Here is a 14,141-nt window from a genome sequence, read left to right as displayed (position 1 = left end):
AAGTAGCCACTTGCATTAACACAACAGCAGACCCTAAAATAGAAATGATATGAACTCACTGGTCAATTTGAAAGATATGGACGACGAGATACTTAAGGCAAAAAATCCCAAGCCTTGGATGGAAGAATGATGGCTTTATTTTGGGCATATTGGGAATTTCTATTGGGGATAGGCCACTTCTTATGTCTGCCACCATCTCCCGCCCTCCCAGCCCCTTCTGTCCTGACATCACTCAATAGTGACAGATTTAACAGAATGATGCAGTCTGGTAAGTTGCACCTCGAACATTCCTGCCCAGAGAATATCTAGTTTATAATTCATATGATTCAGAATATAACTTGTACTTCAAGGAATTAAAGTTTTAACGGTAGAGAATGGGGACATCTATTTGAGAAACTGGTAAAAACTCTGACGAAAATGTAACTCAAACAAGCCTGTGTTTATGACACTTAAAGGTAGTCTGTGCTTCACTTTCAAGGTCAAACTTGACAGTGAAAAAACTCGAACAATGGATGATCCACCTCTAAGTTTGGAATGAAGCTAAGAAGACTGGAAAGAGAGCAGTTGCATCCATTAGCAATGCACATTTTTTAATTGTTCAGGGGATGTGGGCATCTTTGGCTAAGTTAGCAGTTATTGCCCAACCCTAATTGCCCTTGAGGAGGCCCCTTCCTAAGCCACTGCTGTGCTCTTTATTGGATTTTAACCCAGGAACAGTAAGCAAATGGTGACATAGTTCCAAGTCAGGATAGTGTGTGGTTTGGAGGGGTACTTGCAGACAGTGGTGTTCCCATGTATCAGCTGCCCTCATTTTTCTAGATGGTAGGGGTTTGGAAAGTGCTTTCTAAGGAGCCTTGATGAGTAGTGCATCTTGTAAATTGTACACACTTCTGCTACTGTGTGTTGACGGTGGAGGGAGTGAATGTTGGAGGTGGTGGATGGGCTGCCAATTAAGCAGGATTCTTTGTTTTGGAGGTTGTTGAGCTTCTTGAGTGTTGTTGGAATACACTCATCCCAGCAAATGGAGAGTATTCCTTCACACTCTTGACTTGTAGAAGGTGGACAGGCTTTGGGAAGTCAGAGGGTGAGTTACTCTCTGCAAAATTTCCAGCCTCTGACTTGCTCTTTCTACGGTTCGTCCAGTTCAGTTTCTGATCAATGGTAACCCCCAGAATGCTGATGGGTTCTCCATATAAATTATTCTTATGGGTTGCAGAATAGAAGAATTGTGTTGAAGGTAAACTAATTTGTTTGTAAAAAATAAAAGATAGAACTGAGTTTATGGTACATGTTGTTATAAGTTACAGTGTTAAGTTAATAGGGTTTAATTTGTTTAATTTTTCTTTATATACAATAACGTTTTCTTTTGCTTAACAACGTGAAATCTTGTGGTATAGTTCTGTCAGTTAATTGCTGGTTGTTCTGATTTCTTCTTTAAAGGCTAATGGTCTTTAACAGGATCATAACAAAGCTCAGAGAGGTTCACTACAATAAAACAGTGTGTCAACCTTCTCTAAAACATTTTCCTGTTGACAGTTCTGAGAATTTAATTGTTTGTATAAGAACTCTCATTTCTAAGGTACGAACAGCAAATTGCTGCTATTCCACTTGTCTAGTGTATCATCCTGACTCATTGTTCTGCTATTCTAAAATATTAAAACATAAGCATTAACTGTGCTCTACGTTTTGGAGCTGGGGTTTCTGAATAGTTACCTCTTGTTCTGTGAAAACGTATGTAGGTATTTTTATTTTGTTTCGCACACCTGGTGTTAAACTTTCCATACTGTGGCACAGATGGGAAATTTGGACATGCTCCAGATGGTTTGCCCTCAGAATGCTCCATTCGGTTAGAAAATTCCAGAGGCTAAAATGGATATAAATTCATGGGGGCTATGTATTGGATGTGTGCCCAAACGCTTGAGATGTCCGCCCTAGTGCACCAAATTTTAGCTCTGGAAGCATCAAATACAGAAATTAATCTGAAGTGTCCATGTAAAAAAAAAAATCACAATTATATTGGACATACTCTCCATAAGCAACTCAGAACTTGCAGTAACAATTTAGTAAAGCGAATAGAGCTGCATTTAGATGGGGGCGGGGTGTTGTGGTCTCACCTGCTGGCTCTCCAGTTAGCGAGTGACCTGAGCCCTATTTGGGGAAGGACCACCAAATTAAGTGCCACTTGGAAGGAAAAAACCGGTTCGGATGGGTATTCTTATTTCCCTATTTTACTGGTGTTCCATTTTAAAGTATACAAGAATCATTTCAAACCAGTTTTCTTAGTTCCCCGTTTTTTCCAACAGTGGCAGGCCTTCCCCAGGATCAAGGATCTTGCTTGTGTTTGCTTGTCATAGTGGGTGGCGATGGGATGATGCCCTTAAGTTGGCATTGATTGTTTACCTAATGGTCTCAATTTTCAGTGGCTTGGGAAGGCCGTCAGTGGCATTCATGCCATGGCAGGCGGTTGGAAGGTCCCCACCCATCACCTTCCTGTCTGATTGAATACTACCTCCATCATCAAACTCACCACAGCAGGGCATTAAATTCTTCCCAGTGGATTAACATGACAAGCAAGTCAAAGAGGAACACATAAGTGAAAGAATAGTAGGGTGAGATATGAATGAAAATACCTGAGGAAACAAATGTCAAAAACTAAAAGTTAGGCTTTTGAATGATTTGCAAACTTGGAGAAAGAGTGGCAACTTAGATTATTAATTTATTGGTTTGTCATCAATTATAGCAGAAATAGGGGAATGCTTTAGAAGTTGGTCAACTATCATATGACTAGTGGCAGTGACTGTGTAAATGGAGTTGCTCTGCATTAGAGCAGACATCGAAGTATTAAACAGTAAAACCCCCACCACTCCAATCTTCACAGCCCCTATGGAATGGCGCAGAACATCCTTCTCCTCTGTGCAACAGGAAAGCAAAGGGCGGAGCTACTCAATGAACAACTGAGGCTTTTTTCGAGCTTTCAAGCTCAGGGGAAGGTGCAAAGTTAAAACAAAAAAAAAGAGAAAAAGAGATTTTGGGCAGGATTCTCCGATCCCGTCCGTGGCCACCCTGCTGCAAGTAAGAACAGAGAATTTGACGTCCCAGCCAAAATTCCATTCACTTCCAGAAGCACCGGAGATTCCCAGCTGCTAATGAGGACAGAGATTTTCGACAGTTATGCATTTCTAAGGAATAAAAACGCCTTCAAAAATCTTTCTTTACCATGATGCATAGAACTAAACAGCAAAGTAATTATCCATTTCAAAAACATGGTGGATGCTGAATATGAAATATAAAATTGGCACCCGGCACAAAGGAAAAAAACACATTTAGCCGTTGTTACCATTGTTCCTGCTTCTAAGCGACTCATTTGCACATTGTAGAAATTTAACAGTTTACCTACAGTTCCTGCTGGTGCAATAGCTGCACAAAGTCATTGAACATACCAATTCTGTTCAGTCTGTCAATTGCCACAGTTTCAAATGCTCTCCGCATCATTGGGTATTGCTCCAACACTTCGTTGAAATGGTCCACAGAGAGTGAGTAGAGTCGACAGTAGGTGTCAGCTTTCACGCTGGCAGTGCGCCGTCCTTTGGTTAGTAAGCATATTTCTGAAGAAGGACAGACAGGAAATAAAAATTCAGTGACATAGATCAAATCGGTCGGGAGCACCAACAGATTATTTTTTAAAAAGATGGCGCCGAAACGAGGTGACTTCTTGCAAGCGGTCCCCAGCATACCATCTAATTTCATCTTTTACTCCTGTTCTGCGCTTCTTAAACTGAATTATAAGTCTTTTAAACTGTCTAATAATGCTCTTTTGAATTCTCTTCAGACTTTTGAATGGTCCTATCATATATTAAGCTGATCTTTCTCTTCACACTATCTGTAACTGCAGCTCTACATTCTGCACCCTATCCTTTTCTTCCCCCTTATTTACTTCATGAACGATATGCTTTGCCTGCATAGCACGCAAGAAACAATACGTTTCACTGTATCCCAGTACATGTGACAATAAGTCAAATCAAGTCAAACATCAATGCAACAAATTTACCTGGAGGTTGTTATTTGTCCCAATAATTTCTTTTTTGGAATGGGGGTCCACTGGTGGACTAATTGTTGACAGAAAATGTTTCTTTCTGAATAGGCATTGGGTTTTTGCTACCTGTAAATTTCAACTGTTTCATGACAATGGTTACCTAACTGCAACTAGGGAGACGAGGAATTGCTATAATTGATCTCAGTGTCGCATGCCATCTAGAAGGACAAGGACAGCAGATACCAGGGAACACCAGCACCTGGAAAGTTCCCCTCCTAGTCACTCACCATCCTGCCTTGGGACTATATCGCTGTTCCTTCACTATCACTGGGTCTGAATCCTGGAACTACCCCCCCACCCCCACGCCCCCCCAACCCCCCCCCTCCCCCCACTCACCCCCGCACCCCCCTGCTCCCCCCTGCCCCCCCCTGCTCCCCCCCGCCCCCCCTCCCCCCACATCCCCTCCCCTCGCCCCCAGTAAGAGGGTAGACGGGAGAACTCACAGTGGGTAAAGTTAGGGCAACATTGTACACAATCTGGAAAAAGGGAACTTGTGGGAGTGCTCCCCCCTTCTATGTGAGACATAAACAGGGTGACCCACTCAGCTTCCCTGCTGCCTTCGATCCCCTCCATTTAGCCTCAAAATTGGTCTGAGTCACCTTTAGATGGGCAATAAGCCTCACTGCGCCCACGTAGAATTGAGTACAGATCAGGGTTGGGCCAGAAGGCACAGGAGGGCAACCCAGGGAATTTTACCCCCACTGGCAAATGGTAAAATTTTGCCCCTAATTTTGAACAAAGCTCTTGTTGAAAAATACACATGCCCATCAGTTTGTGTATGTTGTAACCGAGCTGTAATGCCTCAAAGTTCAAATGAAGTAGCAAAAGCTGCAATGCCCATGCAAGTGTCATCTAATACATGACACCTGTCTCAGAATAGGTGGGAAAATGGGGAATTAAATGGAAAATTAATAATAATTTGGTGAAATTATTTCAATGTTATTTGGGTACAATATTGACTAACTGCACACACTTACATTTCTCTGAGTGATGCTCCTTCCTTTCTCTTAGCTGAATGTAAATTATCCCATGACACTATTCAAAGAGCAGGGAAGTTCTGGCCTACATGTATCCCTCAACTAACGTCACTAAAACAGAATATCTAGTTATTATCTCACTGTTATTTGTGGGACTTGCTGTGTACCATCTGGCTGCTTGCTGCCTTTCCCCACATTATAACAGTGACTACATTTCCAATGTACTTAAATTGGCTGCAGAGTGCTTTGGGACACCCTCAGGTCATGAAAGGTTCCACATAAATACAAGCTCTTTCTTTCTTTAGTTGGTTGCAATCAAGATCACTTAAGCCATGCAATTGCAGAGAACAGATGTTGTGTAATTGTACAGAAAGACAACTAGATATTTGGAAGCTGGAAGAATTATTTTAACTATGCAAAGTACGGGAAGTAAATGGTAGCAAGCATTCTATACTTGCTATTCATGAATGTACATCAACATTCTACAGCTTTTGACTGCTGACCTGCTGCTGAAGCGGCATGGTGGCACAGTGGTTAGTACTGCTGCCTCATAGAGCCAGGGACCTGGGTTTGATTCCAGGCTTGGATCACTGCCTGTGCGGATTCTGCATGCTCTCCCTGTGTCTGCATGGGTTTTCTTTGAGTGCTCCGGTTTCCTCCCACAGTCTGAAAGACGTGCTAGTTAAATGCATTGGCCTTGCTAAACTCTCCCTCAATGTACCCGAACAGGCGCTGGAGTGTGGCGATTAGGGGATTTTCACAGTAACTGCATTGCAGTGTTAATATAAGCCTACTTGTGACTAATAAATAATCTTTACTTTAAATTAGTGGGGGGTAATGAGATGGAAGTTTTCAATGCCCAAGCAGACAATACAGACAACAAAAATCTCTGAATTCATGCTCAACAATTAGCATAATTCTTGTCTTTGCTTTGAATAAGTGGACTTTGTATGCATCTAATCAGAACTGACCAGGGATGGGGATGAGTGCAGCATGGATTTGTAAAGGGTTAAGCATTGTGCCATAAAGCTAAGCAGTTGGAGAGCAGGTAATTAATGTGGTAGGGCAAGGCATGTCTACAGATACTATTTATATTCAATAACGTTACGCACACAAAGTGGGAATTGAAGACATCATACTGAACATGGCTAGGAAATTAGTTAGGAGATAGAGGACAGAAAATAGAGATAATGGGTGTGGACACCAAATTGGCAGGATGAGAGAATGGTAATCAGTTCTAGAACCTCAGCTTTTCAGAATGTTTACAAATGGTGAGAAAATGAAATTGTGGAAGGGTAAATAGGGTTAGGGGTCCAAGGACAAAAATCATTAAAAGAGAGTAAGCAGGTTCAAAAGAATAATTTAAAACATTAGTGTAACTTGGGCTTTTATCACAAGAAGACTGGAATAATATAGCGCGGAAGTAATGTTACATTTATGTAAAGTTATAATTAGACTCCAGTTAGAGCACTGTGCTCAGTTTGGGGCACTGCACCTCAGGAAGGATATATTGGCTTTGGGGGTTTTACAGTGCAGAATCACTGGAATTAGACTGGACTGAACAAGTTCAATTACAAGGCCAGGATGCATAGGCAGAGGCCAAAATTCCCACGCAGCATGTTTTCCTGTGGCAGAGGCAGCCCGTCATTGACTGCTGGCAGCGTCTTCCAGTCCCGCTGAAGTCAATGGCCATTTGCGATGCTCGCTGGCCATGCTGCTGGGGAATGCGCTGTGGGGGATCGGCTTTGGCAGGACTGGAAGATCCCGCCAGCAGGAACGGCTGGAAAATCCCGACCTAGGTTTCTCTTGTGTATTGAAGATTAATAGGTGGTCTAAATGAGGCGTTCAATAAGATTGAATGAGTTGATGGGGGTATAAAATTAAAATATAGTGGGTCAATTCTTGGATGTCGTTAGAAAGCACCACTTCACAAGAAATACAGTGAAAATCTGGAACTTTCTGCCCCAGAAAACTGTTGAAGTTGGATGAACTTAATTGTCAGATTGAGACGGAGAAGATTTTTGTTGGAAAAGGGTTACATCACAAAGATGAGTAAATGAAGTTAAGAGGCAAATCAGTCATGACTTAATTAAATGGAGGAATAGACTTGAGAAGCTGAATGGCACACTCCCGTTCCCATATCCCCCCATTTTTTCAAGACTACATTTAAATGCAGATGACTTTCACTTAATGTGCAATATAATTTTATGCATGCAAGACATCCTGAGATTGACATAGCCAAAAATAGGCTCAAATCAGTGAAGGTTCTAATGAAACAATTGTCAAAAGTTGTGATTCTTCCTCACTCTCACACAAAATTCTACTTTAGTTTGGAATAATGGGTTCCTGAAAATTAATTGAAAAAAATCAGGATAATTTTGATGATAAAATGAAATACCGCTTATCGCTTCGCCAGTGGATTAGTGGGCGAATGCATTGCTCATTGTAGTAGTGGGTTCCATAGATGAGGAAGATTTTAGGAATAATCATTGTTTTAGGACGACCTAACTGGTTTTAGTCAAGATCAGTAGGATTATGATGTGTACATCTGAATATGATGAAACTGAAAAGAAAATAATGGACAGGTTTCTCCGCCCCGCGCCGCCGTGTTTCTCGGCAATGGGAGGCAGCCCACCATTGGTTGACAACAGGATCTTCTGGTCCCATTGCTGTCAATAGGATTTCCCTTTTGAATCCGACCCATGCCACCGGGGAACCCGTGGCAGGGGTGTGCTGTTGGTGGGAGCGGAAGATCTCACCGGCGGGAAGGGCAGGAAAATCCCACATAGAAAGCATGAAGGCAGGCTAAAAGGAAGTGATATAATGAGATGTATGGTGAAGTAATAGAGCTGGAAAAAAAATCACAAATCAGAAAGTGCTGGAAAATCTAAGCCGGTCTGGCACAATGGGTGGAATTTATCGTGCAACCTGCTGCACGTTTCACAGTGGAGAATGTGGCCCACCACTGGGTGGTGGCGGGTTCTTCTTGTCCCGCCATTGTCTATGGGTTTTCCTGTTGAATGCACCTCTGCCACCACGAAAGCGGGAAGATCCTGCCGACGAGAACAGCCGGAAAATTCCAGCCACAGAAAGAAAGGGGTAACTAATGGGTGCGTAAGAGACAAAGATGATAAAATCTTGTTTGAAAGGGATACAGGAGCAAAAGGATGGGCAGAATATATAAGTGTGATGATCCAAGTTGAGAGAGTCCTTATGATTTGGAGGCAAATGATGGGCCAGACATATTGATATAAGAGATAAAGAATGCTTTGAAATTGATAAGTACAGGAAAAGTTCCAGCCATAGATGGAATAACAGAACATCCAAAAGTGCTTGGAGAAACAGAATTAGCAATGATAACAGAAATTTGAGATCAAATATATACCAAAGGATACATTCCAAGTGACTTGAGACATTCATTATTTGTAAAGTTACATTAGAAACATAAAGCAATGGAGTGCAATCAAGCTAAAAGAGTCATCTCATTAAACTGATCTTGAAAATCATAATAGAAGGAAATAATAATGCATTTGAGGCAGAAAATGATGAAACGAGGCCTGGACTTTGACCTGGGGTAGGAATGAGATGGAAGATTTAACCTCAGAACAATCTCTGATAAATATCTAGAAGTAAATAAGAACACACACATAATATATATAGATATGCTTCATAGATTATGAAAAATGTTTGGTTGTATTTAATACCAAAAGCTAATATTAACTATATAGGTGACATTGTCAGTAAAGATGAGATTTGGGACCAAATAGTGAGCATCAGGCTAGAAGATGGACAATCAAACCTGCTTCAGGTGAAGAGAGGAGCATGACAATGCTATGCATTGTCATCAGCATTACTCAACCTGTATACAGAGCAATATATTCAGAGAACTAGCTGTGCTTCCAGGGGTAAATCTGGAGGCAGAAACATAATAAGCTCTGGCACACTGAGGACACAGTGCTAAACTTGCAGAATCAGAAGAAGGACTACAAACTTTTATACATCAAGTACAACCTACAAGTTTAGAACATGGTTTGAGCACAAGCACGAAAAAGACAAAAACAATGCCAGCTTAAAAAAAACTACAGCGAAGATTGAAGTGGATAGTGTCGCACTAGAATAGTAGCCAAGTTTGTCTATTTAGGACAAGTTATTTCAGAAGACGGTGGATGTGATGTCAAAATTAGAAGGAAGATAGAGATAGCCAAAAGTATTTTGTGAAGATGAAGTATGTGTTAATACCAAGAATAGTCAAGCTTGTAACAAAGAAAGAAACTCATTAGATGCTGCATTTTATCCATTTCCCTGTATTCCTCAGAAATCATAGAATCGCTACAGTACAGAAGGAGTCCATACAGTCCATTGAGGCAACATCGACTCTCCAATACAACATTTTATTCAGGCCCACCTCCAGCTCTATCCCTGTAACCCCACACATTTACTCTGCTAATCCCCCTAACCTACACATCTTGGGACACCAAGGGCAATTTAGCATGGCTAATCCACCTAACCTGTACATCTTTGGACCATGGGAGGAAACTGAAGCACCAGAGGAAGTCCACACAGACATGGGGAGAAAACTCCAGACAGTCACCCAAAGCCAGAATCAAACCCGGGTCCCTGATGTTGTGAGCTAGCAGTGCTAACCACTGTACCTCCATGCTACCCTTAAATGGTTCTATGGTTCTATGAAGAAACCTGAATGAGAAATAAAGATCTGTGGAAGAAAATAGATGTATTTGAAATGCAAATGCTAAGGCATACGCTAAACTATCCATTTACAGATCATAAGGCCAATGGAGAGATGCTTCAAATAGCAAGAGCAAAACAAACTCTGAAAATCGAGATCCAGAAATGAAATTATTAGCATTTGTGCAGTTTGATCAGAGCTGAAAAGCTCTGTTCTCCACGTTTCATTCCTCTGGAATGAAACGTGGAGAACAGCAGAAAGAGGGAGTCGACCCAGGCGTCGTTGGATGCTGGACATCACAGAACAACTGCAGATGAGTTACAATGGATGTGTGAGGATGGCAAGACAGAGTGTACACACTATCTTCTCGTAGGTGTAGCTACAAGCAACAGCAGTCAGGAGGAACATCATCATTGGCCGCAATATCTCTTCAGATGTAAAGAATCAGCCACTAGTCACATAGGCTGATTACCATCTAGAGACCCTTGCTGCAACTTTCAAAATGTGTAGGTGTGATTTAAGGACAGAATTAGAACAAAAATAGTAAATGGACTGCAGATCAGACATATAACGGAGAGAACAAGTGGGGACACATAATCAGAACTGGATAATATTACAGAAGAACAGCATTTAAAAAGGAAGAGAACAAAGAAAAAGATGAGGGAAAAAACATAGGAATATCGGACACTTGACCCCGTTCTGTCATTCTATTAGATTATGGCTGATCTGTACCTCAACTCTATTTACCCATTATTACTCTATATTCCTTAATAATCTCACATAATAAACATCAATCAATTTCCATCAAGCTAAAGGAACAGCATCTTAACTTTATGCTTGACATTTGCAGGCTGCTTGGCTTTAATATTGACTTTATGGATTAAAGGCTTAATATATTTGGGGTACATGAGATTAAACAATATTTAAACAAACAGATGGAGAAATGAAAAAAAAGGATATTAAGATATTGCATTTAATTACAGAATTGATTGATCATGTCTCTTCGTTGCATGTGCCATGGAGTCAGCTATTAAATAGTTAATTTTTGGAAGTCCAGCATCTGAGAAGTAAGAATTCTATCTGAGTTAACTGTTCCCCATAGCTCTATCCTCTGAGTCTGGGAAAAGATTACACCACTGCTTTGAGTTTCAACATAGCACCCGAGGCATCATGTTAAAACAGCTGAGCAGTGCTTTCTAAACTCCAGCTGGCAGGAAAGAACAATGCTGAGTGTCATTTCCCAAGGCAATGGAATATTTTTTATCTGTAGACAGACCTGTGCTGCAACTGCTCTGAGTGCAAAAGTGCTTGCGAAGAACCTTAGTTCAATTTGCTAAAAATATGGAACAAAGTTAAGTCTGTAGCTGAACTTATTTCCTTTCCTGTTATTGTTCCTCAAAATGCTGTCAATTACATCTTAATTTAATACATAGATTTCCTATTTTGTCACTGTGGCTAAATATAGTAGCTGTAAAGGCATTGTGAATAATGTAAAGGGGAGAGGACCAACAATCAAAATTGAAGATTTACATTGAGTGCATAGAACAGAAAGAGGACATTGCATCCAACTGGTCTATGCTGCAGCCAGCCAACTTCATGGAACCCCATCAATATATCCTTCTATTTCTTTCTGTGCTCATCCAGTTTCCCGTGAATTCATCCATACTATTTTCCTTCAGCAACTCCTTGCAGTTGCGTATTCCATATTCTTATCACTCATTTCATGAATACATTGCCCCTGAATCCCCTGTAATATTTATTAGTAACAATCTTTTATCTATCCCCTTGATTTATGACCACATTACAAGTCATGGAATCATTGAGTAACGGCGCATAGTGCCAGGCTTTATGGCCATTGTGACTGAGGCCGTTATTTCGTTGAGCTATTCAGCTTGCCCCACTCCCTACCTCTTCCCCACTGACCCTGTTTTCCCTTCAAGTACTTATCCAGCTCCCTTTCAAAAGGTACCATTGAATCTGCTTCCACCACCCTTTCAGGCAGTGTATTCCAGGAACAACAATTCTTGTTCTGTGAAATAAACCTTTTGTTGTTTGGCTCTGACTCTCTTGCCAATCATTGTATATCTCTGAGCTCTGATGACTGACTCACAGCCCCCTTTATACTTTGTCAAAAACCATTTCACCAATCCGTCTGTGTCTTCCTAAAGTCTTTCACATCTTCCACATAGTTTATAACATTTGCGAGTTTCATGTTATCTGCAAACGTTGTATACCAAAATCCAGATTATTAACACATATCAAAAATGAGCACTGTTCTATTACCAATCACAGATTACACCACTGTATATATTCCTCCATTCACCACTACTCTCTGCTTTTTATTCCACAGTCAATTTTGTATCCACACTCTCTTCATCCCTCTAATCCCACACACTTCAATTTTGCTAGCAGCTCTATTATGTGGTTCTTTGTGAAACATGTTCTGAAAGTTCATATACACATCACTGCCCTCATCAACTCTTTTCATTAATTCTAATTCAATTTAGTCAAACATGATTTGTCTTTAACAAATCGGTGCTGTCCTTCAATTTTTAGACCATGGATTTCCAAATGCCATTTAATGTTGTCCCAGATTATTGTCTCTTAAGAGTTTTCCCATCACTGATGTTAAACTGACTGGCCTATTGTTGTCAGTATCCTTCTCCATTTTTAAACAAAGATGGAACATTTGCAGTCCTCTGGTCCTTAGGCTCCATTCCTATGTCAAAGGAGGATTGGAATATTCTTGACAGAGTCTCCATATTTACCATCTTTACATCCCTCTGTTACCTAGGATCATCTCATTTGTACGAGGTGATTTTTCTAAACTGAAGGTGACCAACGTTTTAATCCTATAATCCTATACAATATTCCTATTATCCCCTATTTACTGCTACACTGGCAGCATTGTCTTCTTCAATGAAGACAGATGCAAAATACTCTTCCGATACATCAGCCATGCTTCTCCCTCCAGCAGGATGCATACTTTTTGGCCCCCAACTGGTCCTATTCTTCCTTCAATTACCCTTTTACATTTACTTGTTTTTTGTGTTCCCGTTTATATTAGATACTAATTACACAGTTATGAATTATTTTCAGCACAGAAACAGGACGTTCTGTCCAACTAGTCCCTGTTGGTGTTTATATTTCACACAAGCCTCCTCCTCTGTTGTTCAGCGAACTCCATCAATGCATATTTCTAATTCTTTCAACCCCACGTGTTTATCCAGCTTCCTGTTAAATGCATTAATTTGCCATGTGGTGCTTCCATATTTTCACCCCTCTCTGAGTAAAATATGTGACAGTGCGCTGTTTTGATGAGGTTTCACTTACTCTGAGTGATTTAGGGATAATCAATATGTAGTTTTTCTTAAAACAGTTTATTTACACTATTTACAAAGACCTCGTAGTAAGTACATTGCTTCTCACGTTAGGGTTAGAGAGAGAATCATGAACTGTGGACCCCAATTACGTATAATGTTGTTTAAAATGTCCAGACTTGCCACAGAGCAAGCATTTGACTCCCTCTGCTGGGCAGTCTTAGCAGCAATGCTGCTTTTTGGCGCTGCATCTGGACCAGATGGAATAGGCACCAAGGTTCTTCCCACCAGCTCAGCAGTTTTGACAGGCTTTTTTGCAGGTTTCTTGATGGTCAGGACAGAACATTTTGATTCTGCAGTTGTTGTTCCTCCTGCCTGCCAAACTGTTTGACTATCTCTAATGTTAAGTCCTTCTTGGTATGCAAAAAGTTCAACAGTGCATCGTTGAGCACACAGACTATAATGTGGTTGTGAATCAACTCATGCTTTTTAGCTTCATGGCCACAACAACTGCTCAGCGGATTCAAGGTTTCAACAAACAAATCAATGGATTCACCCAGTCTTTGGCTCCTTTGGTTGAAACTTGCCTGTTCAATGATCAAATTCCTCTTTGGGCTGAAGTAATTATTGAAGCTCCTCAAAACCTACTTGTCAGACGCTGAGTTCTCCTCAACTCCTTGTGTCACAAGGATATCGTCAGCTATGGGTCCAATTGTTTATAAAAGGGTACTGACCTGGTGTTTTGTGTTTCTCCTGTAAGCCCAAAGCTGTTCAGTACCTTTCAAATTGTCACCTCTAAGACTCTCATCATTGACACGGAGCGTCAATATGACGAAAGGGTTGTGGGAGGGGTAGTAGCTGTTCAATAGCTGCTGACCTTGTGTGTGCTTCACTGTCCCCTACTGAGGGTAATATTTCTTCTTTGTTGTGAAGATGAGTTGTTCCAAGGTCTTCATCCATGGGTTACCAAGCTATGGTCTCAGTTTCTCAGTATATTGTATATTACTCGGCTTCAGTATATTGTTCTCTGGAAGCAGCCTGTTCTGTGTCTTGCTCTTGGAGCC

General features: G+C 41.0%; 1 protein-coding gene across 1 annotated transcript in view; it reads right to left on the bottom strand.

The window, feature by feature from the left end:
- LOC144511175 (potassium/sodium hyperpolarization-activated cyclic nucleotide-gated channel 1-like) overlaps positions 1-14,141 on the bottom strand; it is a 299,779-nt gene that overhangs the window by 46,112 nt on the left and 239,526 nt on the right. Inside the window, exon 7 of the mRNA XM_078241277.1 lies at positions 3,441-3,605. Within this exon, the coding sequence (XP_078097403.1) occupies positions 3,441-3,605 (165 nt within the window). The remainder of the gene's footprint in view (positions 1-3,440; positions 3,606-14,141) is intronic.

This window comes from Mustelus asterias, chromosome 1, assembly GCF_964213995.1.
Source record: "Mustelus asterias chromosome 1, sMusAst1.hap1.1, whole genome shotgun sequence".
In the NCBI taxonomy this organism is placed as follows: domain Eukaryota; kingdom Metazoa; phylum Chordata; class Chondrichthyes; order Carcharhiniformes; family Triakidae; genus Mustelus; species Mustelus asterias.
This window is presented reverse-complemented; position numbering and strand designations above follow the sequence as displayed.